Source organism: Desarmillaria tabescens (genome assembly GCF_030435595.1).
Source record: "Desarmillaria tabescens strain CCBAS 213 chromosome Unknown EV420scaffold_7, whole genome shotgun sequence".
Taxonomy (NCBI): domain Eukaryota; kingdom Fungi; phylum Basidiomycota; class Agaricomycetes; order Agaricales; family Physalacriaceae; genus Desarmillaria; species Desarmillaria tabescens.
The window spans coordinates 668,537-690,923 of NW_026848306.1; the positions used below are offsets into that span (position 1 = coordinate 668,537).

Here is a 22,387-nt window from a genome sequence, read left to right on the forward strand (position 1 = left end):
TGACATTGGAACGAGTTAAGCCCTGTGCGGATAAGTCTTTTTATTTCTTAGGACTTGGATTCAAAGTAGTCCTACGAGATAGAATGCTAGTCTTCAAGCATTCGAAAACCCAGGAAATGAAGTCTTCTTGATGCTAGATGACAGGACGTTTTCCCCACATGTATACGACCGTAGACCCTCTGCAGAAATGACTGAACGATACCGTGAGTACGAGAACGTCAGTACTCCAAGCAGCGCGAAAGATTATAACCACGCACATACCAAGACTATAGGCAGATGCTGAGCTACTGCACAGCACAAAATTTGTCGGTTCTCAAAATACCAGAGTGGAGCGAGCAATGTGAAGGTAACCCACAGCGGGAGACATGTACGTTCGGATCAGTTACTTGGAGGCAATCGTATGCGCAGGTACATCAGAAGCGAGGTGGGCTGTGAGCAGTTGGTCGAACTCAACGAATGACAAGAAAAGGCGAAGAAAAGAGTGAGAAAGTGCGCTGCCCTGAGTTGTCCCATGAATGAAAGCAGCATGATACAGTGTTATTACAAGCGATGCGTGAAAACAATGCACAGTGAAAAGTTATCTTTACATGATCTCCACTTGAGCGACGCTGTCTGCGATGAAACCAAATGCAGCCAAAGACGAAGATGCTAGGAAGATAAAACTTCAGTTTTGGATGTAGAAAAAGATAATAGAAACATACCGGGCAAAGAAACATCCATGGGAGCAGTCGGGGCGGTCGGACTTAGAACTTGTGTTGAAGCATCGTACCTCCAGTGATTACTTTCGGCAGCTAGAGACACGGTCAGGTAGTCCAAAAGGCAGAAATTTGACTTGTACGGACCTGCAAGAAGACGATCCGAAGTCAAGCCCAGATATGTCTGAGCGAGCGCCAGTGGTAAAGCAGTGTACGCCTTCGACAGCAACCTGAATGTTCTCTCCCGGAAGGATTCTACAACATCACGACATCGGCTTCTATCACAAAATAATTATACAACGACACACACCAGTAAACGCCTGCACCATCTCTGAAAGCACGCCAGGAAACTGTGGATCCGGTGTGTTGGCTGTATCTTTCGTCATGTTGTACAGTGCTTCAGCGCGCGCATATACTTCTCCATGCTTCCTCTCCATAGAGGATTCTAAAAGTACTGCTAAAGCGATAGATATCGGAAGCTTCTGGAGCCGTGGATGTATGCGCGTTAACGCGAAGCGAGCCGCTGGTCTTCCGAAGGTCAAACACCGGAGGCAACGATCGGTACCAGTACTCACAGGTCATCAATTATCAGATACCCCAGAGCAAGGGGCGCGACGACGAGCAGTCTTGACACAGGGCTCTCGTCATCTCCCTGTCAAATACCCAATGATCAGTCTGAAATCTTGATGGGCGTTGCATGAACTCACCCACACATCAGCATTTTCTGCAACAGAGATAAGTTCCTGCCACTGCTTCGCTGACGCTAGGGACGCTATCTTCTGGAATGCCTGTTGGAAGACATCCTGAGGAGGTGGTGGGCGTGATGGCGCTTGCTGCTGTTGGGCAGGTTCTGGGGCGGTCTCGGTCGAGGAGCTCGCTGTTTGTTCATTGGCATTGGCATTTGCTGACGCCTCCTCACGCGCAGCGTCCTGTATTTCGATATCGGTGGTAGGTGGAGGAGTAGGAGGTCCGTTGGCCATGATGGTGGTGAAGGAAAGGATGCGAATGTGGCGTAACGTTCCCACGGTAGATAAACGAGGCAAAGCAAATAAAGATTTCATTGTAAGTAATTAGATATCGGATAAATCAAGACGACAGCGACGTTTGCTACATGAGGACTATGGACGAACCGAAAGCGTTGTTAAACAAATTGATACACATGTCGATGATACCACAAAGAAGGGGAAAGCGTAAGATACAATATCGTTACAAGGATGAAAAACTTTAAGCAATTAGTTGCGAATGCTGCGAAGAGGATTGGTATCAATGCGAATGACAATGAGTTTTGAAGTTGTGTGAAAGTGAAACACAAAGCTCGTGGCAAAGCCCTTTGAGTGAGCCGTCGTGAGGGGTAAGATTAAATCCCGTAAACTTGATAATCGTATTCGACTGCCGCACCCCAGAAAGAGGGGATGCAAGCACCGACATCGAACGAGCCTGTCGCTCCGAGCTGAAGTGCATTCACATCGGAGGAGCCAGCCGCGTTCCAGGTAATGAGACCGTTAACGTTAGGGTTGCCAGAGTGTAAAAAGGCTTTATATCGTTGCTGCATCTCTGAAATGAGTTCAGCCTGAGTTGAGGAAGGGTTGGGCACGGTCCCGAACTAAAGAGGGAGTGAGGAACGACTATTTTCAAAGAGAGAAGAACTACTTACCACTATCTCTATATCGTCCCGATGACACACTTTCCCATCTTCGTGACAGAAGTCGACGTAGGTATTCAAGGGGTACGACGTGCCGACAGTATACAGGCCAACGTACGCCGTACCTCCGCTACTAACCCAGTTTCTTGCGAATGTCCATTTTGCACATTTCCACATATAATCCGTCCCGAGCCTCTCCAACCTAATTCGCGTATCGTCATCCTCGTCCGTTGGAGTATAAAAAGTCGAGTTGGCTATAATCGCTGTGCGTTCGTCTCCCAGAAACTGATCGGCGACGGCTGCAAAGAATACTTCAGACAGTTTGGCAGTAAAGGAGCCGTAGATGGTGAGGCCGGCTTCGTTGAGTACGGAAGTGACGAGGATGGGCTTGCTCACGGACGGGAAGGTGGCGGTAGAGTCGAGCGGGGATGTGATTAAGGTGTTGTCACGAACCGGTCGAATGGGTTCAGCAGTCCCTGTAGACGCGTCGAGGGAGGCAGCATTGCTAAACAAGGTCGATTGGGCATTAAGAATGTCATCCAGTGAAAGGGCATCCCAGCAGGCCGTGTCCGAAGCTCCACAAGAGATAAGTCCATTGAAATAACTCTGCAAGGTCTCCTGCGTGGTCGTAGACAGGAATCCGAAATTCTAAAAAAAGGGGTTGGCACCACTAATAAGCCGAAGAAAAGGAGGCGCGTACCATCGGGTCTGACTGTAAAATAGCAGACTGGAACAAGGATGATGCCGATGGCACGGCTAACAAAGCACGAATCATATTGGCACCGCTACTTTGACCTGCCAATGTGATCTTGGACTTGTCACCGCCAAAGGATGGCAGGATGGTTTGCAAAAACTTCATTGCGTTGATGACATCCTTGACTGCCAAGTTCATGCTACCGTCGGGAGCCATAAACCCGAGCTAAACGTGGAAACATGAACACGAGTTTCTAGCAAAGGGGGGAAGAAGGGTGCTTACACCTCCAAGGCGGTACTGGATTACAGCAACAATGGAATTCGTTGTGGAAGCAAGGTTCGAGCCATCCAAACCTTCATCACTGGCGGACCCTGTGATGAATGATCCTCCATGCACCCTGTCCAGGAGTTAATTAATCAGCTCCACTGATAGATAGACAGTTCTCGCACCATGTAAGTGTCGGAACATTGTCAGATACGGTGAGCGTCGCAGGGACGTAGAGGATCATGGACAAACAGTCCTCCGAATACTGCGACGAGTCCAAATCCGACTGCGGGCAAGCCAGAGGCATAGCCGTCACATCCGAAGAGTTATTGCTGCACCACATACGAATGTCAGAAAGCGCAAAGCAAAGCAAAATAAAACACGCACGGGAGCTCCCACTCCGAAGCGACTTCGGATTCTTGCCACCTCTCTGCGGAGGCGTACTTGACGGGGAACCTGACCGCTGTACCATTAACAACCCCTTTGGCGGTGCCAATACTTGTCGCGACCTCTGTACTGGTCTGTGTATCCCGAGGACACAGCCAAGGCAACAAGATACAGAGGATGCCTCCGCTGCCAGGCTTTACGAAGATACTATGATGACCGCTACCTGGAAACGGAGCAGCAGACACCAAAGAGAGGGCCGACAACAGGACGAAGATCAACGCGACCATAGTCAGAGAGAAGGACCTAGGTTTACGACACCGGGCTGAAGGACAGCTGGTGGGGAAACGAACCGTGACGACACGGAGAATTTTATACGCGGCTTGAACCTGTCGAAGGCCGCAGAAAATACAAGGCAAGGCACTGCAGGCCCGGGGAATTGGAGGTAAAGTGCTCGGGACATCAGAATTATGAGGAATTCAATGTGATCCAAGAAACAACGCGCGCCATAATAGGAAACCCATGCGGACAGCGCCGTCACGTCTTGTATCCATCCTGGTTACGGAGCCTGGCCCAGTTAGTCTAGTACGGTTATTGTGTTGACCCTCAGGGTGTTCCGCACTGCTGTAGACCGAGTAAAGTGCCTAATGATTCCTTTATTGTGAAGAAATCCGATCCGAATGCGCTTTTCTTTCCCGGAACACATCGCTCAAAGTAGGGGGATGAGCACATGTTTACGACTGATGGTTTCTCATCATCAACGAAACCATTATCCTGACTGAGGTTGACCGACGGGCCCCGAATATAGCCAGTGGAAGTTAAACGGAGCTGCGATCAGCGACATTCAAATCGAGAGACAAGGCCAAGGGACAGGCACAAAATAACCTATAGAGTGCTCTCGAAACAGAATAATGCGCCACGGCGTTGAGGTATACACGCCGTCGTCGAATCTGCGTCCATTTGGGCAGGGGTAGTAGTACCACACGAGCCTGATGGTGACCGCAATGAGGAACTGAAACAATTAGCGACGTCATAGCATCCAAGTAGTCGTTCCTTGACCTCGTCATCAAACATAATAAACTTAAGCGACGCGCTCTATGCATTTAATACCCACCTAATATAATTGTTACATAGATCACACAGCACGTCAGGGTGGAAGGAAAAGTGATATATTGACCAGATACGCAGGGCTACGACCATCACCACATATTAGTTGATACGAAATAATGCGAATGAAATTCCGTACCAACTCCCATAGTTTTCTGCAACCCGAAGTCCACCAAGGCGAAGTCATACTCGAAGAAATAGTGGGATGAGGGCCGATCCATCCGCGCGGCAGGTCCGAGTCCTGTTTTTTTTTTTCATATTCTATTGTTTGTGTCTGCAACAGCATCATATCATATAATAGCTGGCCTACATAAATACACCCCTAGTATCCAGATTGTGCATGCAATATCTAGGACAAGGAACTTCTGGGTCTTGACTGGTCTAGAGACTTTGTATCAAAGTCGTCCTCGGAAAGATTGGTGAGGCCGGACTTGCCAACTCGCGTCAAAACAACCTGCAGTCATTCCGAATAGGTGTCATGGCCAGACCAGACATGCACTGTGCAGGATAACTAGTAGACGCTAAAGACCTGTATGATGGCCAGTCAACATCTGCTGTACACGTCTTGGTTAATTAAAGCCGCACAGACCTCGAACAAAGCTACAGCGAAAGTCATGTTTCCCAGCCATCCAAAATCCCAGAGGGCAGAGGTAGATATAACATAGATGACGAAGCCTGAACAAACTGGAACGAGTCAGGCAGCGCCAACGACGCCAAATAAGACGAGATATAGACCCAGTAGCGAGAGCGGTGCTGGAGGGCGACCTCTGAGATATCATGGGTCGTTCTAAGGTGGTAGAGGAGGTCATGGAGGTTCATAAGAAATGAACGAAATGCTTGGAAGAGCCACACCTATAAATCCATGAACTGGACCCATTACAATCATTCCCTGTCTTGTCTCGCGTCATGTCAAGCAGTCGTCCTTGAAATACCATCGTTAAGCCACTCTATTATGTGGGTCTACAATGTACATACCACGCAGCTAAGTGTCGCGAGCCATAGTACACAGTATCCGCTAACCGATACTTCATCACGTTGTTGGCAATAGGAATACGGAGTGGGGAGGAAGGCAAAGACTGAGGGGAGAGGGCGAAGAGAGAGAATGCGAAGAGGGAAAGGGCGGGCTATGGAAGTTACCTTACCGATTAGTTACACGCGGCGGACATGAAGCTTTAAGGAAGATAGGAAAAACATGTCGTGGTGTGAACAAATATCAGAGGGGGAAAACAAAATGGAGAAAGTCACCATGAACGCAACACGCATGACAGGCGCACGGAGGGTCAGAGACCGAAGCGGAACGGAACGGTAGAAAAGCACGGAGGGAAATCGGCAAACTCCGTTAACGAATAGAATTTCCCACAGTAATCAAACTGGCATAATAACCGATATCCTACTACATATACATAGGACTCGGAATGACATACTGAAACCGGCATAATGAGTCTCCATTTGGAGTCATCCTAGCAGGGCGAAACCAATAAGGACAATAAATCCGCAGAAAGGATCCTTGCGTATACGTATTGCCCAAGACAGCGGTCCCGTAGTGACGAAGGAGGGTCGGAGGAAGAAGACGACTCAGACGAGCACGTTAGTCGCCGCACTCTTGCCACATCACCAGAGCATTGACTACTACAACTGACCCATGACTTTGAAGTTTGAACCCAGCGGGATAGGTTCATGCCTGGGCTATTCTCGGCACCTATCGAAAAGCCTGCCTATGTCTCTAAGATGGTTAGACGGCAAGACCTGCCCTTCAAGATGAATACAGTTTGGTCGTTCCTGCTCACCAGGGATGGAGTGATAATCATAGATATTTTCACCGTATTGCCTCCTAGTGTTTGGGATTACAATCAATGCCTGATGTGCGGGATGTCCTGCCGCGCCGTAAGGGTATTTAGGTAGCCGAGTACGCGTATTCACAGCATCGACAACGTGTGCAGTGACGAGTTTTTACCCTCTAGAATAAAAATACGCGTTGTTAATAGTACGAACCCAACGTATGGCCGAAGGTGAGTCTCACGAGAAGTTTGAGGGGACTGAGAGTGTGGGCCAATCGCAGTGGCGCGATATTATCACTCTGAGAAGACATACGAGCCGTAGCGCGGGGCACACGTAACGTTGCAGGGTTGTCAACATCATGAACTTGTGCTGGAGGCTTCGACGTATGCGAGAATGCTTGCATTTCCTCTCACCCTGGAACGTTCTATGATGAGATCTTTACTGATGGTGAATCCAAGAGCAGAAAATTGGCCATCGACACCGGTGGACATACGATGGTAAGAATAGACAAGCCACAAGGAGTAGAGAGTAAGAAAGGTATAGCTCGAGCCCGAGGTTGAAACGGGCGGGAGCAGAAGAATCATACGCAAGAATATTGAAAGGAGTTGACTGCGGCTGCAAGAAGCATGATGAGTAGGATGAAGTACGTTGAGGGAACATGTCGCAGCGGTAGAATGGGGGAGGGTTGGCTGGTTCTTTTTTTGACAGATATAATACGGATATATACATACATATATTAATTTAGAACAGTGGTGAAGGACATGTCCGACAGACGTAAGGGAGGAGTCTGGAAGGAACCATCGCAGTTCTGTGCCGAAGATTCGGAATGGTACTTAGCTAGATGGCGACTTCTCTTACACCTAGGCAGCAATGTAACCCGGGACTTGATTGTGGCAGAGGCGAGCTTTACAACTGCACCACCCACGAGCCAAAGAAAATTAACGGCAGACCGGAGAGTAGGAAGGTGTACGCAAAAGTGGTAGGGTAATGGTGGATCCGCTGAAAAGTCATATATGGAGCTAGAGCAATGTGCCGAAAGCTGACTAAGTAATCAGATCGAGGAGATAAGACACGAGATTGAATCGGGCCAAAAACTTGCGATGATTGAAAAAGCAAAAAAGACCAAGTGAAGAAATGTGCACATCCGCCTGGTTGGCGATAAACCACGACCCTCTTTAGCCGTATGCCCTACTTGCTGCCTAATTCCGACACAAGACGTTCGACTCACCGCCGTTCGTATACACATCCTTCAGGTGCCTTTGCTCCTCAACACCGTCCTGTCTTCCATTTCCAGAACGATAACGACGACCATGATCTCCTCGGCCCCCGTACAGCAATTCCATTACAGGTAGATACTCACTTGGGCATAACTTTCCCACGGAGCTCGCCCGAAGACGTTCCCAATAAGCCTTCCCCGCCCCAGCGCTCAAATTCGACGCCTGTCTTGCTCTCCAATGGCCGACCCCTCAAATCATCCCTTAAAAGCTCACCGCGTTCGTCGTCCGTCCCTGATATGCCCTTAGTGTCTATCCAACATTACCGTGCTCGGTCTGCCTCCTCGGCACCTGCTATTTCGTATCATGAACATCCTTGCCACAAAAATGTTCACTTTTCTACTCACCAGCTGGAAACGGTCCGCATGTTCAACAGGTCTGCGAAGCCCGCTTCCCTGTTTCGAACTACTCCCTCTTCCGATGCAGAGACCGAAACCGAGACCGAGGACGGTTCTTCTCGTATTGCAGCGACCCCACGATTCCCATTTCCATTCGCTATCCCCTCGTATTCTCTGTCTCCATTTACCGACCCCGTACCAAGCCTTACAGTCCCAAGAAAGGGGTCTAATATCATACTAGAGTCCTTGATTCTTCCCCAATCCACACTGGCGCTCAAAGGCACGCTCCTCGTGCGCAATATTTCCTACGAGAAGCAGGGTCTACGTCAGGTTCACCCTTGACGAATGGCAAACGACGTCTGAAGTAGCCGCTCGGTATCAGACGTCATTGCCCTCGTTACCCCATGCTGTTTCGCCCGAGAGTTACCTTACTGTAGGTGATGTCGCCGCAGGTGTTGCTACAGGAGGATCTGCCACTTGGGACCGCTTTGAATATACAATTCAACTGGGAGACTACACTTCCACCCTTATCGATCGCACCATCTTTCTGGTCGCTCGATATTCCACAGGCGGAGGTGAATGGTGGGACAATAACGCTGGGAAAAACTATCGTGTAGCCTTCATTCGAAGCCCCAATCGTAAGTACCTATACTACCAAGTCCATTCCCACTTGTTCACTTTATTTAACTTTAGACGCATCACTTGCAACGATCAAGAAAGCCCGTGCCCCTGTACCTCTGACGAAAACTCCATTCGAGAGTTCGGTTCCATTCCCAACGATTGCTCCTCCCTCACCTACAAATCTATCGGTTTCCGTTCCCTCGACATCCACCCTGTCGCCGACTCTGTCGCCTCCTCCGCAACATAACCGTGCGCAGTCAGAGGCGACGCTTCGGCATCATCTGGAAGGTCTCAAGCTGCCCAACTATGCCAAACCCAACACCGTCCCTCTGCAACTGAGTCCTACCACAGAACGAGCAGAGGGTGGCGGCGTGTTTTGGTTTGGGACCTTCAAGCCGCAAACGGATACCTCCCCGGTGCATTCCGACAAGGGATGGCGATGTTACGCCTTCTCTATCCAGAGGCAGCAACTCCCCACCGGACTCGCCCATCAAGGAACGGGCGAACGCGTTGGCATTGACGGACGTACCCATGTACGCTGAGCCGGCGAGTCTTCCGATTCCCTTCTCGATGCTCAATTTAGATGCCATCAGGCCTGAACGCGAGCCGATATTGCCGTCATCGTCATCAGGTGCCTCTCCGACTCTCAGCTCAGCATCCACTCTGCCAGGGGGAAAGAAATCACCTTCTAGTCCCCCATCTTCGCCTGAGGATCTTTATAATGCTTTTTTGAAGCAATGGTGCTTTGCATCATCATCACTGGAGGAGGTGCCATAGATGCCATCCTGCCCACTATATGACCACCCTCATATATCCATGTCTTTTATTCATCTTTCTGCTCATGCTTGCTTGTACTATGTACTACTAACAGCAGCCCAGCACAGATGGATGTGTTGTGTTTTTCTCAGCTATGTACCAATTTTTGTACTACCACTTATTTTTTCCTACTTATAAGTGTTATGCTATCTCACTACCATACATGTACCCATGTTATCATCATCACATGTTATCATTACTTACTTGTGCTGTGCCGGGTGGACACAAATGGGATTTTTGAGTCAATTATGAACAGCTGAGATTTTCTCAGGTGGAAATTAAGAGCTCTTGATCGGTGATGTTTCGGTCTCGACAGGTCCAGGTGGGACGCGTTACGATGTTCCGATGATCTACCTGTCAAAGTTTTGGTTTTTAATCCGAGCACACTGCCGATGTGATATGCAGTGGACTTGGACATGAAGTGCATCCCACAAAGCCCAGATTGACTGAGGGGCACCTGCACCAGAGAAACTAAGTAATGGTACAGTGAGAATCGCGCAGACAAGAAAACGATGAAATGATTAACCTCTTCAGGTTCGGATAAGGATCAGCGACTAGGGAGGGAAAGGAAAGGGAAGTACCTTACTACTAAGGTCGTCGACGAGATCACGTGGAAGTCTTATGACTGGAACGCGGTAGAACGCGGTACGCGCAGTCACGGCAAGACTCGGAAAGAACTTTGGAAGGAAATCTTTTTACACCCCGATGATGGTCTTGAACGATCTCTTGATTAGTCCCAGGCAAGTAATGCTTCATGTTGAGAGGAGGCACCAGAACTTTGGTAAGGATCTCAGCAATCAGATTGAGCATTGAAACTCAGTAGGCAGCAAAGTTCATCATTCACACGCAAGTGTTTCCAGATGACATGATACCATATTTTGCCATTATGTCTTGCAGAACATTGATGAATAAGAACCAGCGACTTCGACTCCGACAAATTACAATGCTCGGCAATGGACGAGGAATAAGAGAACTTTAAGGCGTAAGAACATCCGTATCCAGAGCAGCTCCTTCAGAACATGCATGCTTCCAGACCGTTATCAAAAGTTTTGTGGCACCAGTTCTGTCAAGATGTTAATTGATGGAGTCTAGTCGCGCCACTCGGGAGCGCTGTTAAGTTTCTTGCCTGCCCCCTTCATCGCACTAAAATAACGGTTTCTGATGCTTGACCTTTCGAAAATAGGTTTATTGTTGGAGAAGGCTCCTATCTCTCCTTTCTGAATGAACATTGCTTTCGCCATGGTGTTGGTCGACACTAACGTTGGTCTATCCCTCCTCAATAACGCATCGTTTATACTCCTTTGGCTTCACTATGATTTTTCACGTTAAAGGATCCATCCTCGCGTATCTGCTTTATGTATTGCGATCACGGATCGCGTAAAGTATCGTGAATTCTCGCCATCTATTCACGGTCCTTTCATCAAGTTGTGCAAACTCAAAGGATAGTATAGTACTTCCGTGTTTCGCCTGTCAACATACCGAACACGATACTAAGTACGCCAGTTCGGTCCCGGTCACCACGCTTCTTCGGAAGTTCTAAATAAAATCGAATTGCTGATGTGTGGCATGAATCAATAGTTCATAAACCTTTAGTGCAGCCTATCAGAAAGCAATACATCGTAGCAATAATGGCTAAGTCTATGTGACCGTCACCTTCAGATCCTTCTAACACATTAGTTCGTTTATGCTTCTGACATACACGTAAACATTCTCCAAACACAACATAGTCGATGGAGCAGAACCCCTTCGACCGTTGACCAACAAACGACTCAAAAGATTAATGACCTTTGCTCCTTTTCTGTAGCATCCCGATTCCCAGGGAGGTTCTCGTTCAAGTTGCGGTTCTCTCGACGAGAGCCGCGAAGGTCCAGGTTCAGGATATTCATATCAATTGATCGGGGTCGAGCTCAATGGTCCGGGGCTAGATGGAAGGCGTGCGCATCCCATCCCAACTTCTAGTAAGTGTAAGCTGTCTCGTTAAGTTCGAGATCGGCGTGAATGATGAAGTTCAGGAGCGCACGTCGGGTACAGCCTTGGTCTAGATTTTCTATCAGAGATGTCCCAAGAAAGAACAACACCGGAAATATTTTCCCAGCTATGTGGTCCCGAGAAGGATTTGGCTTGGTGAAAATCCAAGGAGTAAACCGTTACATCTTGTGGGATTGATACCCTATCCAAAGCCGAAGGTGACTCATGTCGAAGTAAGAGTCACCGAGAGAAGACCAAAGACCTTTTTAGGAAAGAAGGAAGTATCAATTACGCTCGAAATCAGATGACGGCGGTTACGCTGTGTGGCTGAGCCTTGTTGATTGTGGTGTTCCGTTGCTTAAAATCAAGGTTCGAGCTGACATGAAGTCCGTAATAAATAATCCAACGCTATTGAATATATCGTACAATTTTTGATACTTCAATGGTTCCCCAAAGACCTATCCTATTTTCTCGAAAAAGACACAAATCATGCGACCAGACACGACTCATCATTGAGTCCCATGATAAATCCATCGCATAGCACTTGGCTCCATACACTTGTGATTGTTCAAAGATTTGGCCATCGAAAAGAAGCTTCCGCAGGCATCGCATGAGAACTCACACACCTTGCCGTGTTGGGCAACCTCGTGTCTAAGGCGATCATGCTGCCTTGAGAAACGTCCACCACATCCTAGCGCGCATAAAAACGAAACGGGGGGTTTCGGTATATGTGCCTGCAGGTGCTTTCTGAGCGTATACTGGTTGGTGAAGCGCCGCTGACATCCAGGGATGAGACATGGGTGCCGCCGTCGTCGTGGAGAATACTGATCGTCTCGAGAACGAATTGGCTTCTTTGGCGTCGTTGTTGGACGAACAACCTCACGAGGGATACGCGACTCGGGAGAACCAACAGAACTGGAGGAAAGGTTGCACTCGAGATTCTGCGATTGCAGCGAGTGTCTGAACTGAAGATCAAACACGTTCGTGCAGCCATCCGTCATTGAAGGGGACGAATAAAGAGCTATGTCAAGAGAGCAAATATTTAAAATGATCTCGAAAAAAAGAGCGAAAATCCTTACAATCTAGGGAAAATTCAGCTGTCGTTGGACTAAAGGGTGTCCACGATGAGGGCACTGAGGGCGGTGCCTCTGACATGCTGTATTCTGGAGACCAAGATGAAATGGCAGAGACGTTAGCTACAGATGTTTGTAAGACCTGCAAGTTAGAAATCAGAGACGAATATTTACTATATTCGTAGGCCTGGTATTGCACTTGGGAAGGTGCGAAAGGTGTTTGCTGAGGGACTGATAAAAGCAGTCAGACGGTGACAATGAAGCGAAGGATGACAGCACGTACATGCTGTATTGGGCTTTACAGAAGGGACGGGCTGTGAGCTAGATATCCCGCACTCGTCGACATATCCTGTTAAGACAAGTCAGCAGCAGCCGCGGCAGGTGAAAAGGAAAACATACCATTAGGAACATAGTAGCTCTCATGAGAGAGGAGCGGATTTGAAACGGGCACACATCTATCAGATGCGACAGCCGTGGGGTATGTGTTGTAATGGTATTCTGAATTGTTCAGTCAGCAAGCATGGAGACAATGTAGTGAAACACGGGATAGTACCATTACCATAGTGGTTGTAGCTCAACATGGCGAGAATTTGAACAGGCTGTCCTGTTATCTTGAAAACTTATAGCAGCAGGAACTGTGGGACTTTTCAGCATGATCGATTGGATATAGATGAAGGGGACAAGATGAAGCGACTGAGAAGGCCCGGGTCGCAATTCAACCACATCGGGAGAATTTCAGCCTTCAAGGTAGTCGATCTGTAGATCGCAGATCTACAGGCTCAGAGGCGATCAGGCAGGGCAGTTTATACGGTGCTATGTTCGTTAACTTGAGAGATCCGGGGCGGGCTAAACCGATAGGCTCGGTTGCCAGCCGGCGCTCCGCCCACGTGGCTGTGCTATTCACTACTGTCTCCTCGCTTTGTAAGGTGCGAGAACACGTGTTGGCGGAAATCCCTTCTTGATCCCACCCCTGAGGCCTGATGGTCGGGGTGAAGTAGATGAGCTTGAAAAAGAGTAAACGGATATCTGCTGCAGAGACATGGTTGGAGGCAGCGAGCCAGCGTTGGTCGAGGTCCTTGGATTGATCTCCGAACGGCTTGACTGGTTTATTAAAAGTGAGCGAAGGGACAAGGGAAAGCATACTGTTGAACGTGCAACTAGAGGCAGAGACGTACTCAACGACGCTGCTGGGTGGTGGCCGGAGTAAGAGAACGTACACGTGCCAGTCACTTTTTACGTTTCCAATATCTATGCAGAGTCAGGCACCATGGTTCGTAGATGGGAACACTTGATAACTAAGGTTTGAAGCACATTGCCATTGGTAGCAGACGTCCTTCGAAATGAGATCGCGGTTTAACGAAGTTCAGCTACGTGGATGTTTGTGAGTACAGTGACCAAAGATGGTACAGCTATAAGGAATGTGTAAGATGTATTCTGAAAAGCTACAACACTTCCTGTTCAACATAGCACATTTCTGGTGCTTCCAAGTCTCTCTTCGAATGGAGACTTGATATAATCCGGAGTTCATAGACATTGTCGTTAGGCGTAATCTGTTACAATATGTCAAGATAGACACTTCCAAGCTATAAAATGTGACGCCTGCAATCACGGAGATTCAATTTTGTGAAGCGGACGATGATTGGGTTTATGGGACTTTATAATAGTAGGCAGCATTAGTCGCGCTGACAAGTGGTCCCTGGAAATCTGGATAAACTGGATGAGTTTTTGCTCTGGTTTGTGCACGGGCCGCTTTGGCCGGAGTTGAAGGCGATCGGCTCGGGCCGTTCTAGACCGTTCTACAGATTCTCACTGGAATTTCCTTCCATTTGCCTTTCATTCTGTTTTGGTCAAGTCTTAGTGCGCCTTCGGTGGGTACAGCTTCATAACGGATGGGCGGAACCGTTGAGGTTGACTGTCTATCTATGCTACTCTTTGAAATTATGTCGGTCCGTTGCTTGTTCATTGAGGTACAGTAAGCACGCATCCAGGCCTTTCGCCTCCACGCTTGCACCGTCACGCAGCATCTTTCGTTCCTTCATGGCTCACAAGATATTCTACGCATCTACTCACCTTGTGCAGTGTCCTATATTGTCTCGTTTTACTCCCATAACCGTCATTCTTCGTGTCAACAGGTGACATCTGACACCCTTTTTTAACTGCTCTTTTCTCACAGCGGGATACGCCTCCCTCTCTTTATCCGGTTTCGCAAGCCTCATGTGACGCTTTCCGGAGAGATGCTGAACGGTGACAATGATAGAAAGCAGCTGCTATTGTCGACGGGCCGTTGGCTCAAGGTTATTCAAAAGGAGCGCTAACGCAAGTTTGAATCTCCACGCATGGGAAATTGACAGCCTCAAGATGCTCAAGACCTTTCAGCTTGGTGTTTCCGTGCTTGGATTGCTCGTAGGGGTGTGTACGGCGCAAACAACTGTTAGCGTCAGTGCGACGGCTAGCCATGCCATTCCGACGAGCTTATGTGGGTATTTCTTTCCACGCTTGGTATTTTGGTGAACTTACCGTACGCCTATTTTCAGGGGGAGTTATGTATGAAGTATGATCTTCTCGCACTCTCCACTGACGTTAAATCAACTCGAATACTGTTGACAGGACATTAGCGTCAGTGTTTCTTGTTTTGACGTTGTGCCGGTTGTACTGAAACAGACATTCATAACCAGCATGTTCGTATGCGTTGAACATCTGTATACCTTGTAAAAATAATACTCTTACAGAGCGGGGACGGCGGCCTCTATGCCGAGCGTAACTTGAACTAGTCTATTATCGGTTCATTGTCAGCAAAACTAACCGCCGACCCCACAGTTCTTCAAAATCGCGCCTTTCAGCAAGTAACGCCAGGTAGCGCTCCAGTTCTGAATCCATACCCTCGGAACTCACTCCTTTTCAGGCACTACAGCGGCACTGAATGCTTGGCAGGCAATCAATGGTGCATCGTTAGCTGTAATTGCAGATACTCAGCCGGTTTCTTCTGCTCTCCCTAATGCGCTACATGTCACTATTCCGGCTGGAAGTACCGGCGCCGTTGGCTTCGGGAATACCGGATACTTTGGTAAGGTCATCTTTTACGATCCACAGTGAAAAATGGTCTCATGAATAACAGGTATCAAGGTAACCCAGGGAAGCGTATACACTGTCTCTTTCTTCTACCGCTTTCCCACCGCAAGCTCTTTTCTGGGAAACATCAATGTTGGACTCCAAACGACATCGGGTCAAATTCTCGCTAGCAGCTCAATTTCTATATCGGGTTCCCGAACGTCTTGGACTCAAGTGAGCGCCAGGTTAAGACCGGCCACTACTCCGGCATCTACGGCGAATATGTTCACTGTCACCGTGGATGGTACTGCAGCTGCAGGCCAAACAGTCAACTTCGCGATGTTTTCGTTGTTCCCGCCGACGTTCAAGAACAGGCAGAACGGCATGCGCGTGGATATTGCTAACGTGGGTATTCCTAATATCTTTGGCGTTTCGGTAAACGGTGAGATGGGCAGGCTCTTCAAGACGTGGGCCCATCCTTTTTCAGGTTTCCTGGTGGTAATAATCTCGTGAGATTCACTGGTTTGTCCGATAATATCTCCTCTAACTCACGTATTAGGAGGTTTGGATCACGATGCTATCAAGCTATGTATATCTAACGGATCATAGGGAGGAACCATCGCACAACGGTGGCAATGGAACGCGACATTAGGACCTCTTGTCGATCGTCCAGGTATTTATGTTGCAACTATAGTGTCAAGTTATCTTAGCGTTGACATGGGTCAGGCCGTGTTGGTGACTGGAGCTATATCAATACCGAGTATATACGGTTATTTTCCATTTGAATAGTCACTAACATCAGTCTCACAGTGGGTTGGGTCTCTTGGAGTATCTTACCTGGTGCGAAGACCTGAACATGGAGCCTATAATGGCGGTCTGGGCAGGCATGCTTTTCACCTTTTCTTCCCTTTGCCATTTAGCTGATTTGCACCAAGGATTCGCACTGGGAGGCGCATCTGTACCGCAGGACCAACTAGGTCCCTACGTTCAGCAGGCGATAGATCAGGTTAGTAGTCCAGGAAAATATTGTCTCGTGTGATTTGTAAACCATGCATATAGATCTATTTCACTATCGGTGATCCCGCTACTAATGCAAATGGTCGGTTCACGGCTTCTTTGCTTTCGAAGCTGCCTAAAATTTGACTGATGCGCTTCCCTAGCGGCGCTACGAGCGTCTCTCGGTCACCCAGAACCTTTCAAATTGAAATACGTCGAGATTGGTAACGAAGCAAGTACCTTAGGGTTCAAGTTCAGTCTACCAGCATTATTGACCCCGCCTCATAGGACTTTTTTGCATCTTCGACGTTTGTGCAACGTACTGGCACACAATATTCACTTTCTAACTTTAGAAAAGATATACCTATCGATGGCCAGCCTTCGTCAATGCCCTCAAGGCAGAGTTCCCTGATCTTCGTGCGTGAATTAATTACTGTGATTTGGCAACTCGTATTGAGGATATTTGACAAAGACTATATTGCCACCACCTTTCCGTTCAACCCGGTCCTCTCCCCGACTCCCACCGAATATGACAATCATCTCTACACTTCTCGCTGTATGTATACTCGTCTCATCTCGTCTTTCCGCTGATGCCACTTGTGTAGCCGGAATGGTTCAAAACGGGTTCTTCTACGACGATGTTGCGGTTCGTAGTTGGTGATCTACATATCCCTAGGCCTCTCTGATCTTCGTAGCGCGATGGTACACAATATTTTGAGGTCAGTTGTACGACAGCCTAGTTATCTCAGTCTATTGACCTCATTGGTAGGGAGAATATGCAGTCGACGACAAATGATGCGGGAGCAACCCTTGACGTTTCCTACCATGCAAGGTATTGGTATAATTTTTAAGAGAGAAAGAACGTTCATAGATAACCATTCTGTAGGAACGGCAGCTGAAGCTGTTTTCATGATGGGCTTTGAGAGTAATTCATACTGCCATATCTATTTGAACCTTTTTCTCTTACTCGGGAATTCTAGGAAACAGCGACATCGTATTTGCAGCGTCATTTGCTCCTGTCCTCAATGTGAGCCCTTCGTCTAGAGCTATCTTTATTGTCTTGACTGATTACAATTTTTCAGAAATGTCGCCTCTTCCCAATGGGTAAGATTTTGCTATCAGCGTCATGATATTACGGTCATACTGATGATCACTACTGTACAGCATCCCAACTTGATCAGTTTCGAGTATGTTCCTTCATATACTCTTGATGCTCTAAATTGAATCTCGTTTAGCGCTGGATCGGTTTATCTCTCAACGAGTTACTACGCTCAGAAGGTCGCGCACAACAACCCATCGACCCTTGCCACCTCTGACTTTATTATCTTGCAGCTCTTTAGCAGGAACCGTGGAGACGAATACATACCAAGCACCTTGCCGGCCCGTGACGGCACATTATTTTGGACAGTAGTCCGAAAGACATCGGTAATACCAAATGAGCTCATTATCAAAGTGCGCTTCCATTGCGATATCGATTGATTTTATATGTCAACCTGGTGTGTTCTAATCTGCTTGACAGGTCGCTAATACAGTGGCCAACGCTTCCGCCTGTGACATTCAGCCTTCCTTTCAGCTCAGTTTCATCTACGGCGCTAGCACAAGTCTTGACGGGAAGCGCCACCGCCAGCAATACTCCATCGACGCCACAGCTTGTCATTCCGGTGAACAGCACCATCGCAACCGGTCAAACTTTCACCTATTCTGCGCCGCCTTTTAGTCTGAGCGTCCTTACATTGACCCTGTAAAATTGTCATTTTTCTTTTGCTCCCGAGTGTAGCTTCGAAATTGAAATGTGTTGTTGTACAGATTGAGCAGTATACTGAAGCAAATTAAATAGTCAGTCTATAAGATGTTGTAGAAGCCACCAATCATGATGGTTCATTGAACGATCCAGCCCTCAGAGCGCACTGCTGTATCTAATATGCAATGAGGTGTTGTGAAGATCCACGTTTACGAGCTTTTTGCAACGAGTCGTTGGAATATATCTATGAAAGGTAAGTTAGACCGGTTGCTATGATCTACAGAAAGCATACCTCGTATTCTAAACCGAAGAAGATTTTTGCTGTGAAGGCCTTTGCATGCCGTAGGGAAGAAATTGTCCAGATCGCGTGCGAGGGCCTTCCTGTTACTCGCAGGACCGATGTCAAAAATGAACTCTACGCCCTGCAGGCCAGCCATCTCACGACGCGTCAGAGCAGCATCCAAGGCTTCCCATATGGTCACATCGGTAAACGCAGGTGACTCGATTGACGAAATTTCGTCGAGACGAATGGTCATACTGATGACCCGAAGGGAATAATCCTCGGCATGCATATTGAAGCTTTCCGTCCACCACTTTAACTGCTTCTGAATCGAGACCTTATCGCAGAATTCCAGCGATATAGAAGGAATATGATGGACATGGAGCGGCTCGCAGATTGTGGTAAATTCGTCTGTGACGAGATGTCAGTCAGGGTTGGACTGGGTGAGGTAGAACATGTGAGGCACTAACCAACAACATGCGACTGTACGAAAGCATCCAGGGACAGATGGGTGAGCGAGTCCATGCTCGCGGACAGGACGGCCCTCACAGTTTCGATGTCGCTTGTTAAGAAGGGGGTGATTTGGAAGTCCTTCAGCTCTGCCAAAGATATCGGTGATGAGGGATGAAGGAAGGATATCAAGATGTTCCTTGACGCGTCTTCGGAATACTGTGTGCTCACGACACGCAATGTATTGAGATACACTCGCTGCGTGTTCGAGGGTAACGTATCATTGGGTAACGGCAGTCCTTTAAAAAACACGCCGCGAAGGGTCAACTGCCTCATGCTAGGAGTAAGTCCGACCATTGCGAAGAAAGCGAGGCAGTTCTCGAAAAAGACGTTACTGAGGGTGAGCGCTGTGAGATTCCGCAGTGAATGCAAGGCCGATTCTAAGGAAGGCAATGATTGCCACTCGACAAAGAACAATTGCAGGTGCCTGAGGTTTACCATGCGTTTAAGAACAAGGGGTAAGGTCGGTTCCTCGTTAACCCATTGGCGGGGGAATGTGACTAGACGCAGCGAACGGACGACAAAGGGAAGAGAAGGAGATGTCGACGCAATGTGGTGAAACTTTTTGCACCAATTGGGATTTTCTAGAGAGATTTCGCGGAAGAGATGGGCTTGAGCGCGAGGTCGTAGAACATGGGAAACTAGAGAGCATGTTTTGAGAGCGCTACGGTCGCCTGGAAGCTCGTAGCCACGGAGCTACACTGAAGAACTCGTTCACACAGATGTGCAAGGAACCAGCTCGGTATTCGTGAGACGACGGTACAGATGGTGGTGGTAAACTAAAGAGACGTGACATGGCAATCCCTCGTATCTATGTCACATCGGGAATAGCCGATGTAACCGGCATCCGGGTTACACTCCTCCCCACTCTAAAAAAAACAAACGTACTAGTCCAAGTAGAAAGAAACATAAAGAAAAAGGAACGCTGGAACATGAAGACCATTGTCACGGACGAAACGAACAAGGAAAGTATTATCTTTCACGGGTGCGAACATAAGGACAGAAGTGACCAAAATATTGCAACATGGCTGAAGACGATAGCAATCAAAGAAAAGCGAGTACGAAAGCGATGCGAAAGACAACGGGTAGTGAGGGAAATCTTTAGTCAAAGTCATGGTCGGTGTCGTAGTCCGAGTCCGAAGAGTCGGGTCCATCTAATACAAAGGAGCCTGGCGTTTCCGGGATCTCGGCATCCCCAAAAGTAATTCCAGCTACTCGTTGGTGAGGGAGTAGAGGGCGGGTGGCTCGTGGAGCGACACCGGCAGCTGAATCTCCAGGGCAGTTACGTGCGCTGTGCTGCGTCCAGTTCGGCGAAGATGGGGTCTTCCTGCAATGGAAACAACCTCCAGAAGCCCGAAGAGCCTCTTTCTCGGCATAGGAAAGATCCGGAAAAGGGTAACGTGAACCGTTTGACGCGGCCGTAGATGCTGTGGGATGGGTAGAAGTGATGTGGGCAGTCGGAATGGCATGGGATTGGTCACTAGTCTGAACATTCTTGATTCGAACGACGTTCTCTGCAATTAGGCTCGCCCAAGTCGTAGACATCAGATTGACCAAGGCATCAAGCTTCATGGTTCCGTAGACTGACGCAAAACCCGTAGTACTACGGACGCGAAGGGATAAAATGGGATGCGCGAAGAATAATAGATGATTTTTGACAGAAGAGTCGGTGATGGTGTAGCCAGTGCCAGCAGACGCGAGGGCATTCCGCGCAGTTTGGAGGTCTGACACAAAAGACTGGAAGTCCGTCCCAGGTGCATGCTTTACCGAGTAGAAGGCAGCAAGTGCGTCCAAACGCCAGTTGGAGGGGACAAAACGATCCTTCACCTTTGCGACAAACTCATCCCATGATGCCAGCTTCTTTAACGACTCCCGGTTCTCATTCCACCAAGCAGCGGCCTCAGCATGTTCCATCTTCAATCCAGCAACTAGTATTTGCGTCTCGGGTTTGATCTTCTTATCGGCATTGAGAGCAGACCAGGCCTCAAAGGAGTCTGCGCAGCGAGTCAGCCATGTGAGTGCAGCAATCGAGGTGACATTGGCGAGGGTAGGGAGATCTAATTTCGAAGACATTGGTTGAGGGCTAGGCGAGCAAGAAGAATCAAGTTCAGTCAATGGTGACGATGAACGGTTGGGAACGGGAGATAGACGAGGGTCTGTAGCGTGTTTGTCGGGTTGTTGATGTAAGTCTGGATCGTCCAAGGCTTCAAAGACGGGTAGGTGGTACTGCTGCGCGGTACGGCGCGTGAAACGGCGTGATGACGTGGCAGCGTCCAGTGTGGGAACGAAAGCGAAAGAAGAGAGCAAGTTGGATTGCAAAAAAAAGTGGAAGCTCGTAGCCACGGAGCTACACTGAAGAACTCGTTCACACAGATGTGCAAGGAACCAGCTCGGTATTCGTGAGACGACGGTACAGATGGTGGTGGTAAACTAAAGAGACGTGACATGGCAATCCCTCGTATCTATGTCACATCGGGAATAGCCGATGTAACCGGCATCCGGGTTACATCGCCCTCGAGTTCGTCAACCACGGCATCAAAGAGCTCTGGTGGAAGAACCATCGTGGGCGTAAGAGAGTCGATGAATACCGCAGATACAAGCAATATATAGACCGTGAGGGTCGATCGTTTACGGCAAACGGATATGTCTCGACCAAGAGTGATGCATTAGACTGATCAGATTCACTACTCGGACCGAAGTAAGTAAGATGGGGCATCATTGTCCTCAACATCGGGGCAAGTCCGTTGATCGGAGGATGTCGGAATGGGTCGAAGGAGGCTTGAAGGCGGCGGATGTCTGTACGCTTGGCCGTCCAAGTTGGTGCCCAAGCCCCGACTCGGCATAGGCGGAACTTTTCAGTTTCCTAGACTTCGGAAAGGAACTCGGAGCAGTGTAGTAAAGTGCAGTTGATTTTGCGAGAACTGGCATCTCCAAGAAGACGACCGCGTGCAATATATCACCAGAGAATCATGTTCGATGATTGACGGTGGGCGTCCAAATATTATGGTGGGCGCCGGAAGGCAGATGGCAGCTACGTAGATGGTGACGCCGAGCATCGAAATTTATGCCGAACGGTTGCAAGTTGAAGACAGCTCTTGTCAAAGAGCAATGTATACGTTTCGTTGGAATTTAAAAGGATTTTATGTCGACTCTAAGA

General features: G+C 48.4%; 7 protein-coding genes across 7 annotated transcripts; 2 read left to right on the forward strand and 5 right to left on the reverse strand.

Annotated features, from left to right (window-relative positions):
- Nucleotides 1-583: 583 nt before the first annotated feature.
- On the reverse strand, nt 584-1,675 carry EV420DRAFT_1638591 (uncharacterized protein; the record flags this gene model as incomplete). The annotated part of the gene is made up of 6 exons (XM_060476847.1): nt 584-648; nt 702-791; nt 843-950; nt 1,006-1,223; nt 1,271-1,347; nt 1,403-1,675. 6 exons carry the CDS (start codon nt 1,673-1,675, stop codon nt 584-586), a joined length of 831 nt encoding a protein of 276 aa, XP_060334977.1.
- Nucleotides 1,676-1,904: 229 nt separating this feature from the next.
- Nucleotides 1,905-4,233, reverse strand: EV420DRAFT_1101371 (alpha/beta-hydrolase). The gene is made up of 6 exons (XM_060465838.1): nt 3,683-4,233; nt 3,481-3,627; nt 3,314-3,428; nt 3,038-3,256; nt 2,350-2,985; nt 1,905-2,298 (listed from the first exon to the last, which is right to left on the reverse strand). The coding sequence occupies exons 1-6, from the start codon at nt 3,967-3,969 to the stop codon at nt 2,053-2,055; spliced, it is 1,650 nt and encodes a 549-aa protein (XP_060334978.1). The 5' UTR covers nt 3,970-4,233; the 3' UTR covers nt 1,905-2,052.
- Nucleotides 4,234-7,326: 3,093 nt separating this feature from the next.
- On the forward strand, nt 7,327-9,575 carry EV420DRAFT_1745211 (uncharacterized protein; the record flags this gene model as incomplete). Its single annotated transcript, XM_060480119.1, has 5 exons — nt 7,327-7,531; nt 7,819-8,502; nt 8,630-8,815; nt 8,871-9,323; nt 9,382-9,575. The coding sequence occupies 5 exons, from the start codon at nt 7,327-7,329 to the stop codon at nt 9,573-9,575; spliced, it is 1,722 nt and encodes a 573-aa protein (XP_060334979.1).
- A 3,199-nt stretch (nt 9,576-12,774) lies between these two features.
- EV420DRAFT_1476361 (uncharacterized protein) lies at nt 12,775-13,796 on the reverse strand (the record flags this gene model as incomplete). The annotated part of the gene is made up of 6 exons (XM_060469331.1): nt 12,775-12,797; nt 12,830-12,886; nt 12,939-13,004; nt 13,055-13,153; nt 13,215-13,266; nt 13,431-13,796. 6 exons carry the CDS (start codon nt 13,794-13,796, stop codon nt 12,775-12,777), a joined length of 663 nt encoding a protein of 220 aa, XP_060334980.1.
- A 1,217-nt stretch (nt 13,797-15,013) lies between these two features.
- EV420DRAFT_1728912 (arabinofuranosidase) lies at nt 15,014-18,444 on the forward strand (the record flags this gene model as incomplete). The annotated part of the gene is made up of 22 exons (XM_060479882.1): nt 15,014-15,131; nt 15,190-15,206; nt 15,263-15,337; nt 15,385-15,412; nt 15,473-15,508; nt 15,558-15,719; nt 15,771-16,138; nt 16,313-16,376; nt 16,430-16,463; nt 16,514-16,709; nt 16,763-16,802; nt 16,864-16,935; nt 16,988-17,007; nt 17,053-17,116; nt 17,172-17,255; nt 17,305-17,345; nt 17,395-17,418; nt 17,680-17,726; nt 17,782-17,803; nt 17,864-17,886; nt 17,935-18,151; nt 18,232-18,444. 22 exons carry the CDS (start codon nt 15,014-15,016, stop codon nt 18,442-18,444), a joined length of 1,965 nt encoding a protein of 654 aa, XP_060334981.1.
- A 67-nt stretch (nt 18,445-18,511) lies between these two features.
- Nucleotides 18,512-20,001, reverse strand: EV420DRAFT_1102133 (uncharacterized protein). The gene is made up of 3 exons (XM_060465839.1): nt 19,191-20,001; nt 18,733-19,131; nt 18,512-18,684 (listed from the first exon to the last, which is right to left on the reverse strand). Exons 1-3 carry the CDS (start codon nt 19,669-19,671, stop codon nt 18,650-18,652), a joined length of 915 nt encoding a protein of 304 aa, XP_060334982.1. The 5' UTR covers nt 19,672-20,001; the 3' UTR covers nt 18,512-18,649.
- A 178-nt stretch (nt 20,002-20,179) lies between these two features.
- EV420DRAFT_1519431 (uncharacterized protein) lies at nt 20,180-21,738 on the reverse strand. The gene is made up of 2 exons (XM_060472104.1): nt 21,592-21,738; nt 20,180-21,562 (listed from the first exon to the last, which is right to left on the reverse strand). Exons 1-2 carry the CDS (start codon nt 21,675-21,677, stop codon nt 20,332-20,334), a joined length of 1,317 nt encoding a protein of 438 aa, XP_060334983.1. The 5' UTR covers nt 21,678-21,738; the 3' UTR covers nt 20,180-20,331.
- Nucleotides 21,739-22,387: the final 649 nt, after the last annotated feature.